Source organism: Bombina bombina, chromosome 2 (genome assembly GCF_027579735.1).
Source record: "Bombina bombina isolate aBomBom1 chromosome 2, aBomBom1.pri, whole genome shotgun sequence".
Taxonomy (NCBI): Eukaryota; Metazoa; Chordata; class Amphibia; order Anura; family Bombinatoridae; genus Bombina; species Bombina bombina.
In genome coordinates, this window is record NC_069500.1 from 618,857,277 (window position 1) to 618,868,738 (window position 11,462).

The 11,462-nt window shown below is 37.1% G+C and overlaps 1 protein-coding gene across 1 annotated transcript in view; it reads left to right on the forward strand.

Annotated features, from left to right (window-relative positions):
• Positions 1 to 11,462, forward strand: part of JAK2 (Janus kinase 2) — a 737,012-nt gene that overhangs the window by 646,492 nt on the left and 79,058 nt on the right. Inside the window, exons 17-18 of the mRNA XM_053702553.1 lie at positions 11,161 to 11,311; positions 11,451 to 11,462. The exon at positions 11,451 to 11,462 is cut by the window's right edge and continues 125 nt beyond it. Coding sequence (XP_053558528.1) covers positions 11,161 to 11,311; positions 11,451 to 11,462 — 163 coding nt within the window. The remainder of the gene's footprint in view (positions 1 to 11,160; positions 11,312 to 11,450) is intronic.

An 11,462-nucleotide genomic window follows, 5' to 3' on the forward strand; every position in this document is an offset into this window, starting at 1 on the left:
AAATCCTGCAGAGATCTAGTTAGGCTATGCAATATATTCACTTAAGAGTACCCAATTTAGTAAATTTTCGGAATATTTATAAGAAACTTGTATGAAATACTATTAACAATTTACCTCTATAGAGCAGAGAACTGCTTCAGTCAATCCTGATAATCACAGTACTAAGCTGTTATCTGCTCAATTTCTGTTAGACCTAGTCTTTGTAAGCACTTTTAATTAATTAGGAATTCCTGGTGAATTTCTCTTTCTTTCTTTTCCTCTCCCTCCACCCTGCCTTTTAAAAAATAAAAGGAAAAAAAAAAAAGTTTTTTTTTTTTTTTTTTAATTTATAAATTCCCTTAGGCAATATTTCAACCTGGCCAATATATAATGTGCTCTTTAATTTTAACACCAAAGTGCAAAATTAAGATTTTGAGCTTAGGTATAATTAATACTCAAAATATATACTGCCCCAGCACTTTCTATTATGAATCAAAACTAATTAAGATCAGAAGCATACAGAGAAAGTGTATTTAAATGTAATAAATAAAGAAGACAAGAATATATTTATACGACGGCCTAATGTTAATTTTCAGCCCTTTTTAGTATATTTTTCACTTTAACTAGGGCGTAGTCAATAAGGCAATATAATTTTGATTTTATTCCATTAGGTGTGCATGCAATACTATTCCCTTTGCCACTATGTTTAAAAAGGATCTCGTATAATTAAATCAGTTTATACACCTGTATTTCTGTCTCACTATGTAACAAAAAACTTAATCAATTAACCAGATATAACAAAAATAGGATTCTGATATATCATTTTTGCCTATTATTCATTGAGTTCTATACACCTAGGAAATTAGTAGTTAAAGATCTAATATTAATAACAAGCATCTCCTAGTATAGCAAAAATACAATTTCTCTTTTTATATTCAGCAACTGTTGCTTTAAAAAGTATGTATCAGTCTCACACACATAGGATAAGAAAAAAAACAAAAAAAAAAAAGGAAAAAAAACCCATACAATCAAAGAAAAAGAACAGCCACTGGCCAAACTGTTACTGAACTTAGTTAAGATTCACTAAGACACTTATAAATCATATATTATTAAGCATAAACAATTTTTTCCTTCAAGCTCACTTAGTCATTTATGTTCATTTATGGGGAAACCGGTGTCTTAAGAGAGTTTATTTTAAACTTCACATAGATCCTTTAGTATTCCCCAGCTTATGAGCCAGCAATAAGTTCATAGTCACTTATATAGTAAGAAATGGAAGCCTAAATCAGTCCGGCTACTGAAAAAAATATATAAGAGGTTACCCAAGGAGCCTGGATTCCGAATTAGTACCTGTCCCCAGTTCACAGGAACCTCTAGTTCCTGGAAGCCGATTTCCCTGCTGGAGGGTCATCTTCAATTTGAAGCCCCCAGGGGCTCCCCCACGCAGCATCGGTGGGGTGGGAGCGAGACAAGATCAAGCCTCTTCTGATTCCGGCAGATAACGACGGTCCTGCACAGCAAGGATCCACTCTCAGCAAAGGGCCGCCAGCAGCAGCGTCAATAGGACTCCACGCAGCTCCCGTCAAACCGGGGAGGACCCGCGTCCTCTCGGTCACGTGGAGGCTCCCCAGTCTCAGAGCCTAATACAATGATGTTCCGCAGGAGCGACCAGGGAGCAACACCAATCACCGGAGCAGAACTTGCCTAGGCAGCGCCGTAATAGGTAAAGTCAGGTCTCAAAAATTCCTCTCCCCTTGCTTCACTGAATAATGCTTCAGCATGTGACTCAAGCCACTGCTGCTCTCCCCTTCACGCAGCACCGGTGGGAAGGGGGGGAGCAGGTAAGATACAGGGGGGGATAAGGAGCAGATTTTTTGGTCAGTCCCTTGAATTGCTGCTAATAGCAGCTTAGTGAGATGGAATACCACTATTGGAGTGCTGGAAGTATGTGGTAACTACTTAGAAAGAGCCACCCTAGGACCAGGGTTTGAAGCACAGGGTTTCCTGCCAGTAGCTCTTACAGGGAGCCAGAGAACAAGTGTTGCATGTCCTTGCACTTGTACTCCTCCCACCAGCTTCCTCCTTCCTAGGGCATCTACAGCATGTAATTTTAAACAACTTTCCAATTTACTTCCATTAAAAAAAAAATGTGCACAGTCTTTTATATTTACAATTTTTGAGTCACCAGATCCTACTGAGCATGTGCAAGAATTCACAGACTACACATATATGCATTTGTGATTGGCTGATTGCTATCACATGGTACAAGGGGAGTGGAAATATACATAACTTTGAAATTTGTTATAAAAAAATCTACTACTCATTTGAAGTTCAGACTAAGTGCATTGTCTTGTTATCTTGCATTTGTTGATTATGCAAATCTAATGTGTTGACTGGTCCTTTAACAAACTTTATGCTAAGTCAGTACAACAATACACACAGCAAGTTTCACAACTGTAACATAAGCGGTTCCAGAGAAGAAGATTTTCAAGTGTTTGTAGTGGGAGCGAGCTACATTTAGCTTAATGGCGCGATCGGGCCTGCTGTGAATAGACAGCGTGCCCAGATGCGCTTAGAAAAAAACAGACCCGGTCTGTAAAAAGGTAAATGATAATAAAATATTGCAGCAATACTTTAATGGATAATGTTTGCACCATGATACTATTATATAATTCTGCACTATGTGCAGAATTATATAACATTATTTTTAGGGTTACTGCCCCTTTAAGGATAGAAGGCAGAGGGTTTCAATTAATGGAGTACATTCAAATGAGGGGTCATTTATTGGTGGTGTTCCCCGAGGGTCAGTTCTTGGGCCTGTTTTATTTAACATGTTCATTAGTGATATTGGAAGTGGGTTCCAGGAGAAGGTTTGCTTGTTTGCTGATGATGCAAAAATTTGTAACAGAGTTGATGTTCCAGGAGGAGTGGATCAAATGAGCAGTTAAATTTAAAAAAAAAAAACTGAAGGACTGGGCAAATAAATGGGATCTAACATGTAATATTACCAAGAGCAAAATTATGCATATAGGATCCAAAAACACAAAGTCCATTTATAGTCTCAATGGTACATTACTGACTGTAACTAAAGAGGAACGGGACTTGGGAATTATTATTTCAGAGGAGTTAAAATTTGGTAGACAATACAGTAGTGCAACTAGTAAGGCTAGTTGAATGCTTGGTTGCATTGGGAGAGGTATTAGTAGCAGAAACAGCAGAGATTTGTATGCCACTTTACAGATTGCTTTTAAGGCCTCATCTGGAATATTGTGTACAGTTCCGTAGGCCACGTCTCCAGAATGATATAAAATAAACATGGTCTGAAATATAAAACATACAAAGCAAGACTATTTGATCTAAATATATATATAGTTTAGAGAAGAGAAGGAAAATAAATTACATGATAGAAACCTTTAAATATATGAAGGGATTTAAAGTGGAAGCATGTTCTACAAAAATTAAAAACCAAAACAAGTGGTCACAATCTTAAATTGGAGGGTAGCAGATTCATGAAAAAGGTGGATTCGTGGAATAAACTTCCAAAAGAGGTTGTAACACAGGGACTGTAAAATAATTTAAAAAATGCTTGAGACACGCATAAAGCTATCCTAAGAAAACAGTAACATGTATTATGGGTAGACTTGATGGGCCTTTTGGTTCTCATCTACCGTCAAATTGTAAGTTTCTACGTCAATGTTACCAAGGATTTCAGACATACTTCAAGTTTGTTCACTTTTTTGGTTCTAAACAAGGTCAGAAAGCTTCTGCTGTTTCTTTGACTTCTTGGTTAAAGCTTTTAATTAGTGAAGCTTATCTGAAGGCAGGTCTACTTATTAGGCTTTCAAGAATGAAGATGCTGCTGTTAAAATTTGCAAGGCAGCTACTTGCTCTTCTTTGCATACTTTTACTAGATTTTTTAATTTTGATGTATTCACTTCTTCTGAGGCAGCTTTTGGTAGAAAGGTCCTCCAGGCTGTTGTTTCTGTTTAATTTTGCCTGTTGGAAATTCTTTTCCCTTTTAGGAGTGTGGATTTAGTTTCTTTCATGTAATTAGCAAGAGTCCATGAGCTAGTGACGTATGGGATATACATTCCTACCAGGAGGGGCAAAGTTTCCCAAACCTCAAAATGCCTATAAATACACCCCTCACCACACCCACAATTCAGTTTTACAAACTTTGCCTCCTATGGAGGTGGTGAAGTAAGTTTGTGCTAGATTCTACGTTGATATGCGCTCCGCAGCAAGTTGGAGCCCGGTTTTCCTCTCAGCGTGCAGTGAATGTCAGAGGGATGTGAGGAGAGTATTGCCTATTTGAATGCAGTGATCTCCTTCTACGGGGTCTATTTCATAGGTTCTCTGTTATCGGTCGTAGAGATTCATCTCTTACCTCCCTTTTCAGATCGACGATATACTCTTATATATATACCATTACCTCTGCTGATTTTCGTTTCAGTACTGGTTTGGCTTTCTACAAACATGTAGATGAGTGTCCTGGGGTAAGTAAATCTTATTTTCTGTGACACTCTAAGCTATGGTTGGGCACTTTATTTATAAAGTTCTAAATATATGTATTTAAACATTTATTTGCCTTGACTCAGAATGTTCAACATTCCTTATTTTCAGACAGTCAGTTTCATATTTGGGATAATGCATTTGAATCAATAATTTTTTCTTACCTTAAAAATTTGACTTTTTTTCCCTGTGGGCTGTTAGGCTCGCGGGGGCTGAAAATGCTTCATTTTATTGCGTCATTCTTGGCGCGGACTTTTTTGGCGCGAAAAATCTTTTCTGTTTCCGGCGTCATACGTGTCGCCGGAAGTTGCGTCATTTTTTTGACGTCCTTTTGCGCCAAAAATGTCGGCGTTCCGGATGTGGCGTCATTTTTGGCGCCAAAAAGCATTTAGGCGCCAAACAATGTGGGCGTATTATTTGGCGCCAAAAAATATGGGCGTCGCTTTTGTCTCCACATTATTTCAGTCTCATTTTTTCTTTGCTTCTGGTTTCTAGAAGCTTGTTTATTGGCATTTTTTCCCATTCCTGAAACTGTCATTTAAGGAATTTGATCAATTTTGCTTTATATGTTGTTTTTTCTCTTACATATTGCAAGATGTCTCACGTTGCATCTGAGTCAGAAGATACTTCAGGAAAATCGCTGTCTAGTGCTGGAACTACCAAAGCTAAGTGTATCTGCTGTAAACTTTTGGTAGCTATTCCTCCGGCTGTTGTTTGTATTAATTGTCATGACAAACTTGTTAAAGCAGATAATATTTCCTTTAGTAATGTACCATTGCCTGTTGCAGTTCCCTCAACATCTAAGGTGCAGAATGTTCCTGATAACATAAGAGATTTTGTTTCTGAATCCATCAAGAAGGCTATGTCTGTTATTTCTCCTTCTAGTAAACATAAAAAATCTTTTAAAACTTCTCTCTCTACAGATGAATTTTTAAATGAACATCATCATTCTGATTCTGATGACTCTTCTGGTTCAGAGGATTCTGTCTCAGAGATTGATGCTGATAAATCTTCATATTTATTTAAAATGGAATTTTTTCGTTCTTTACTTAAAGAAGTCCTAATTGCTTTAGAAATAGAGGATTCTGGTCCTCTTGATACTAATTCTAAACGTTTAGATAAGGTATTTAAATCTCCTGTGGTTATTCCAGAAGTTTTTCCTGTTCCTAATGCTATTTCTGAAGTAATTTCCAGAGAATGGGATAAATTGGGTAATTCATTTACTCCTTCTAAACGTTTTAAGCAATTATATCCTGTGCCGTCTGACAGATTAGAATTTTGGGACAAAATCCCTAAAGTCGATGGGGCTATTTCTACCCTTGCTAAACGTACTACTATTCCTACGTCAGATGGTACTTCGTTTAAAGATCCTTTAGATAGGAAAATTGAATCCTTTCTTAGAAAAGCTTATCTGTGTTCAGGTAATCTTCTTAGACCTGCTATATCTTTGGCTGATGTTGCTGCAGCTTCAACTTTTTGGTTGGAGACTTTAGCACAACAAGTAACAGATCATGATTCTCATAATATTATTATTCTTCTTCAGCATGCTAATAATTTTATCTGTGATGCCATTTTTTGATATTATCAGAGTTGATGTCAGGTTTATGTCTATTTTAGCTAGAAGAGCTTTATGGCTTAAAACTTGGAATGCTGATATGGCTTCTAAATCAACTCTACTTTCCATTTTTTTCCAGGGTAACAAATTATTTGGTTCTCAGTTGGATTCCATTATCTCATCTGTTACTGGTGGGAAAGGAACTTTTTTAAAAACAGGATAAAAAATCTAAGGGTAAAAACAGGGCTAATAATCGTTTTCGTTCCTTTCGTTTCAACAAAGAACAAAAGCCTGATCCTTCATCCTCAGGAGCAGTTTCAGTTTGGAAACCATCTCCAGTCTGGAATAAATCCAAGCCTTCTAGAAAGGCAAAGCCTGCTTCTAAATCCACATGAAGGTGCGGCCCTCATTCCAGCTCAGCTGGTAGGGGGCAGGTTACGTTTTTTCAAAGAAATTTGGATCAATTCTGTTCACAATCTTTGGATTCAGAACATTGTTTCAGAAGGGTACAGAATTGGTTTCAAGATGAGACCTCCTGCAAAGAGATTTTTTCTTTCCCGTGTCCCAGTAAATCCAGTGAAAGCTCAAGCATTTCTGAATTGTGTTTCAGATCTAGAGTTGGCTGGAGTAATTATGCCAGTTCCAGTTCTGGAACAGGGGATGGGGTTTTATTCAAATCTCTTCATTGTACCAAAGAAGGAGAATTCCTTCAGACCAGTTCTGGATCTAAAAATATTGAATCGTTCTGTAAGGATACCAACGTTCAAAATGGTAACTGTAAGGACTATCTTGCCTTTTGTTCAGCAAGGGCATTTTATGTCCACAATAGATTTACAGGATGCATATCTGCATATTCCGATTCATCCAGATCATTATCAGTTCCTGAGATTCTCTTTTTTGGACAAGCATTACCAGTTTGTGGCTCTGCCGTTTGGCCTAGCTACAGCTCCAAGAATTTTTACAAAGATTCTCGGTGCCCTTCTGTCTGTAATCAGAGAACAGTGTATTGTGGTATTTCCTTATTTGGACGATATCTTGGTACTTGCTCAGTCTTTACATTTAGCAGAATCTCATACGAATCGACTTGTGTTGTTTATTCAAGATCATGGTTGGAGGATCAATTCACCAAAAAGTTCATTGATTCCTCAGACAAGGGTAACCTTTCTGGGTTTCCAGATAGATTCAGTGTCCATGACTCTGTCTTTAACAGACAAGAGACGTCTAAAATTGATTTCAGCTTGTCGAAACCTTCAGTCACAATCATTCCCTTCGGTAGCCTTATGCATGGAAATTCTAGGTCTTATGACTGCTGCATCGGACGCGATCCCCTTTGCTCGTTTTCACATGCGACCTCTTCAGCTCTGTATGCTGAATCAATGGTGCAAGGATTACACAAAGATATCTCAATTAATATCTTTAAAACCGATTGTACGACACTCTCTAACGTGGTGGACAGATCACCATCGTTTAATTCAGGGGGCTTCTTTTGTGCTTCCGACCTGGACTGTAATTTCAACAGATGCAAGTCTCACAGGTTGGGGAGCTGTGTGGGGATCTCTGACGGCACAAGGAGTTTGGGAATCTCAGGAGGTGAGATTACCGATCAATATTTTGGAACTCCGTGCAATTTTCAGAGCTCTTCAGTCTTGGCCTCTTCTGAAGAGAGAATCGTTCATTTGTTTTCAGACAGACAATGTCACTACTGTGGCATACATCAATCATCAAGGAGGGACTCACAGTCCTCTGGCTATGAAAGAAGTATCTCGAATTCTGGTTTGGGCGGAATCCAGCTCCTGTCTAATCTCTGCGGTTCATATCCCAGGTATAGACAATTGGGAAGCGGATTATCTCAGTCGCCAAACGTTGCATCCGGGCGAATGGTCTCTTCACCCAGAGGTATTTCTTCAGATTGTTCAAATGTGGGAGCTTCCAGAAATAGATCTGATGGCGTCTCATCTAAACAAGAAACTTCCCAGGTATCTGTCCAGATCCCGGGATCCTCAGGCGGAAGCAGTGGATGCATTATCACTTCCTTGGAAGTATCATCCTGCTTATATCTTTCCGCCTCTAGTTCTTCTTCCAAGAGTAATCTCCAAGATTCTGAAGGAATGCTCGTTTGTTCTGCTGGTAGCTCCGGCATGGCCTCACAGGTTTTGGTATGCGGATCTTGTCCGGATGGCCTCTTGCCATCCGTGGACTCTTCCGCTACGACCAGACCTTCTGTCGCAAGGTCCTTTTTTCCATCAGGATCTCAAATCCTTAAATTTAAAGGTATGGAGATTGAACGCTTGATTCTTGGTCAAAGAGGTTTCTCTGACTCTGTGATTAATACTATGTTACAGGCTCGTAAATCTGTATCCAGAGAGATATATTATAGAGTCTGGAAGACTTATATTTCTTGGTGTCTTTCTCATCATTTTTCTTGGCATTCTTTTAGAATTCCGAGAATTTTACAGTTTCTTCAGGATGGTTTAGATAAAGGTTTATCCGTAAGTTCTTTGAAAGGACAAATCTCTGCTCTTTCTGTTCTTTTTCACAGAAAGATTGCTAATCTTCCTGATATTCATTGTTTTGTACAAGCTTTGGTTCGTATAAAACCTGTCATTAAGTCAATTTCTCCTCCTTGGAGTTTGAATTTGGTTCTGGGGGCTCTTCAAGCTCCTCCGTTTGAACCTATGCATTCATTGGACATTAAATTACTTTCTTGGAAAGTTTTGTTCCTTTTGGCAATCTCTTCTGCCAGAAGAGTTTCTGAATTATCTGCTCTTTCTTGTGAGTCTCCTTTTCTGATTTTTCATCAGGATAAGGCAGTGTTGCGAACTTCTTTTGAATTTTTACCTAAAGTTGTGAATTCTAACAAGATTAGTAGGGAAATTGTGGTTCCTTCATTATGTCCTAATCCTAAGAATTCTAAGGAGAAATCATTGCATTCTTTGGATGTTGTTAGAGCTTTGAAATATTATGTTGAAGCTACTAAGTCTTTCCGAAAGACTTCTAGTTTATTTGTTATCTTTTCTGGTTCTAGAAAAGGCCAGAAAGATTCTGCCATTTCTTTGGCATCTTGGTTGAAATCTTTAATTCATCTTGCCTATGTTGAGTCGGGTAAAACTCCGCCTCAAAGGATTACAGCTCATTCTACTAGGTCAGTTTCTACTTCCTGGGCGTTTAGGAATGAGGCTTCGGTTGATCAGATTTGCAAAGCAGCAACTTGGTCCTCTTTGCATACTTTTACTAAATTCTACCATTTTGATGTATTTTCTTCTTCTGAAGCAGTTTTTGGTAGAAAAGTACTTCAGGCAGCGGTTTCAGTTTGAATCTTCTGCTTATGTTTTTCATTAAACTTTATTTTGGGTGTGGATTATTTTCAGCAGGAATTGGCTGTCTTTATTTTATCCCTCCCTCTCTAGTGACTCTTGCGTGGAAAGATCCACATCTTGGGTAATCATTATCCCATACGTCACTAGCTCATGGACTCTTGCTAATTACATGAAAGAAAACATAATTTATGTAAGAACTTACCTGATAAATTCATTTCTTTCATATTAGCAAGAGTCCATGAGGCCCGCCCTTTTTTTGGGGTGGTTATGATTTTTGTATAAAGCACAATTATTCCAATTCCTTATTTTATATGCTTTCGCACTTTTTTATTACCCCACTTCTTGGCTATTCCTTAAACTGAATTGTGGGTGTGGTGAGGGGTGTATTTATAGGCATTTTGAGGTTTGGGAAACTTTGCCCCTCCTGGTAGGAATGTATATCCCATACGTCACTAGCTCATGGACTCTTGCTAATATGAAAGAAATTAATTTATCAGGTAAGTTCTTACATAAATTATGTTTTTTACTTATTCCTTTTCCCACCCTATCTTTTTATTAATCGTGGACTCTCCACAGCTTTGGTATTGGTTACCAGGAGTATTGGATCGTAGGCTCTTACCACCTTTATGAAAGAATGTATGCTTACATGATACATTCATTTCTTTCATGGTGGTAATAGTCCATGAGACCCCAACCCTGTTTTTTATGTTATGGCACATAATTTTTTCAACCTCCTACATTGTTTGCTCTTTCTTTCTTTTCCTACCTTTTTTCTTTGCTATATATCAGACTTACTACCATAGAGGTGCGAGGGGTTATATAGAGCTCTTGGGGTTTAGGAATCTTTACCTCCTCCTAGTGGTAGGGAAGGTAAGTAATGGATCGTAGACTCTTACAACCATGAAATAAATTAATTTATCAGGTAAGCATAAATTATATTTTTCTTTTTTCCTGAATACTTGAAAAATAGTATGGGAAAAATATTCATAATGTGTTTTTAATAAAATTTTAATTATACGATTACAAAGTTAAGATAATCTAAATTTTATTTCAAAACAAGATGACATATTTTCCAAGTTTTCCAAAGGATTTTAGTTCCCTTACATTAATTAGAGGCCAACATTTACCATTTTTTTCCTTTCAAGGAAGACGTTACTTAAAGGGACATGAAACCCCCAAAAAATATTTCATGATTCAGATAGAGAATACAAATTTAAACAACGTTCTAATTTACTTCTATTATCTAATCTGTTTTATTCTCTTGGTATCATTTTTGGGTTTCATGTCCCTTTAAACTGTACCAATAAAAAGGTGATAACTCTCCTGGGGTTATTATCTTTTGATCTAGGTTGGTGAAATGGAATAGGCTGAGAAATTAAGTGTGTATATGTACACACACACACACACACATAACCACATGAAAATTGAACCTTTAAATAATCATTGCATTTCTGTACAATAAAAGAAATGTATACAATTTTATAACCTAGTGTCATAAAAATAATACAATTAAACAAATATCAGTTCGAAAGACAAAAGGTTGTGAAATATACACTTTATATGAATAAAACAATGTTCCACTAAGGAACACAAAACTCTGAATAACCAGTCAATAGGACTCAAGATTGTGTCTTTCCAGACTCCTTTCACTACGTGGTTTTAAGACCACATATGTTATATTTTTTGTTTTTAATGTTGAGTTGTAAATTGCTGCATTTAACTAATAAAAAGAAAGGATGCAAAATCGTGTCTGGTCTAATAATAAACTTTACTAATGTTTTATTTTTACTGTTATAGAAGCTACAATTTTATGAAGACAGACATCAGCTTCCTGCGCTAAAATGGATCGAGCTTGCAAATTTGATAAATAGCTGCATGGACTATGAGCCCGATTTTCGGCCTTCATTTAGGGCTATAATAAGGGAGCTTAATAGCTTATTCACTCCAGGTATGATGGCTTGGGAAATGGGCTGTTGATATATGTATATATCTGTAATATTTATATATATATATATATATATATATATATATATATACACAGTATATAATTTTTTCTTTTTTTTTTTTTTTTCTTTTTTTTTTTAAAGATTATGAACTCT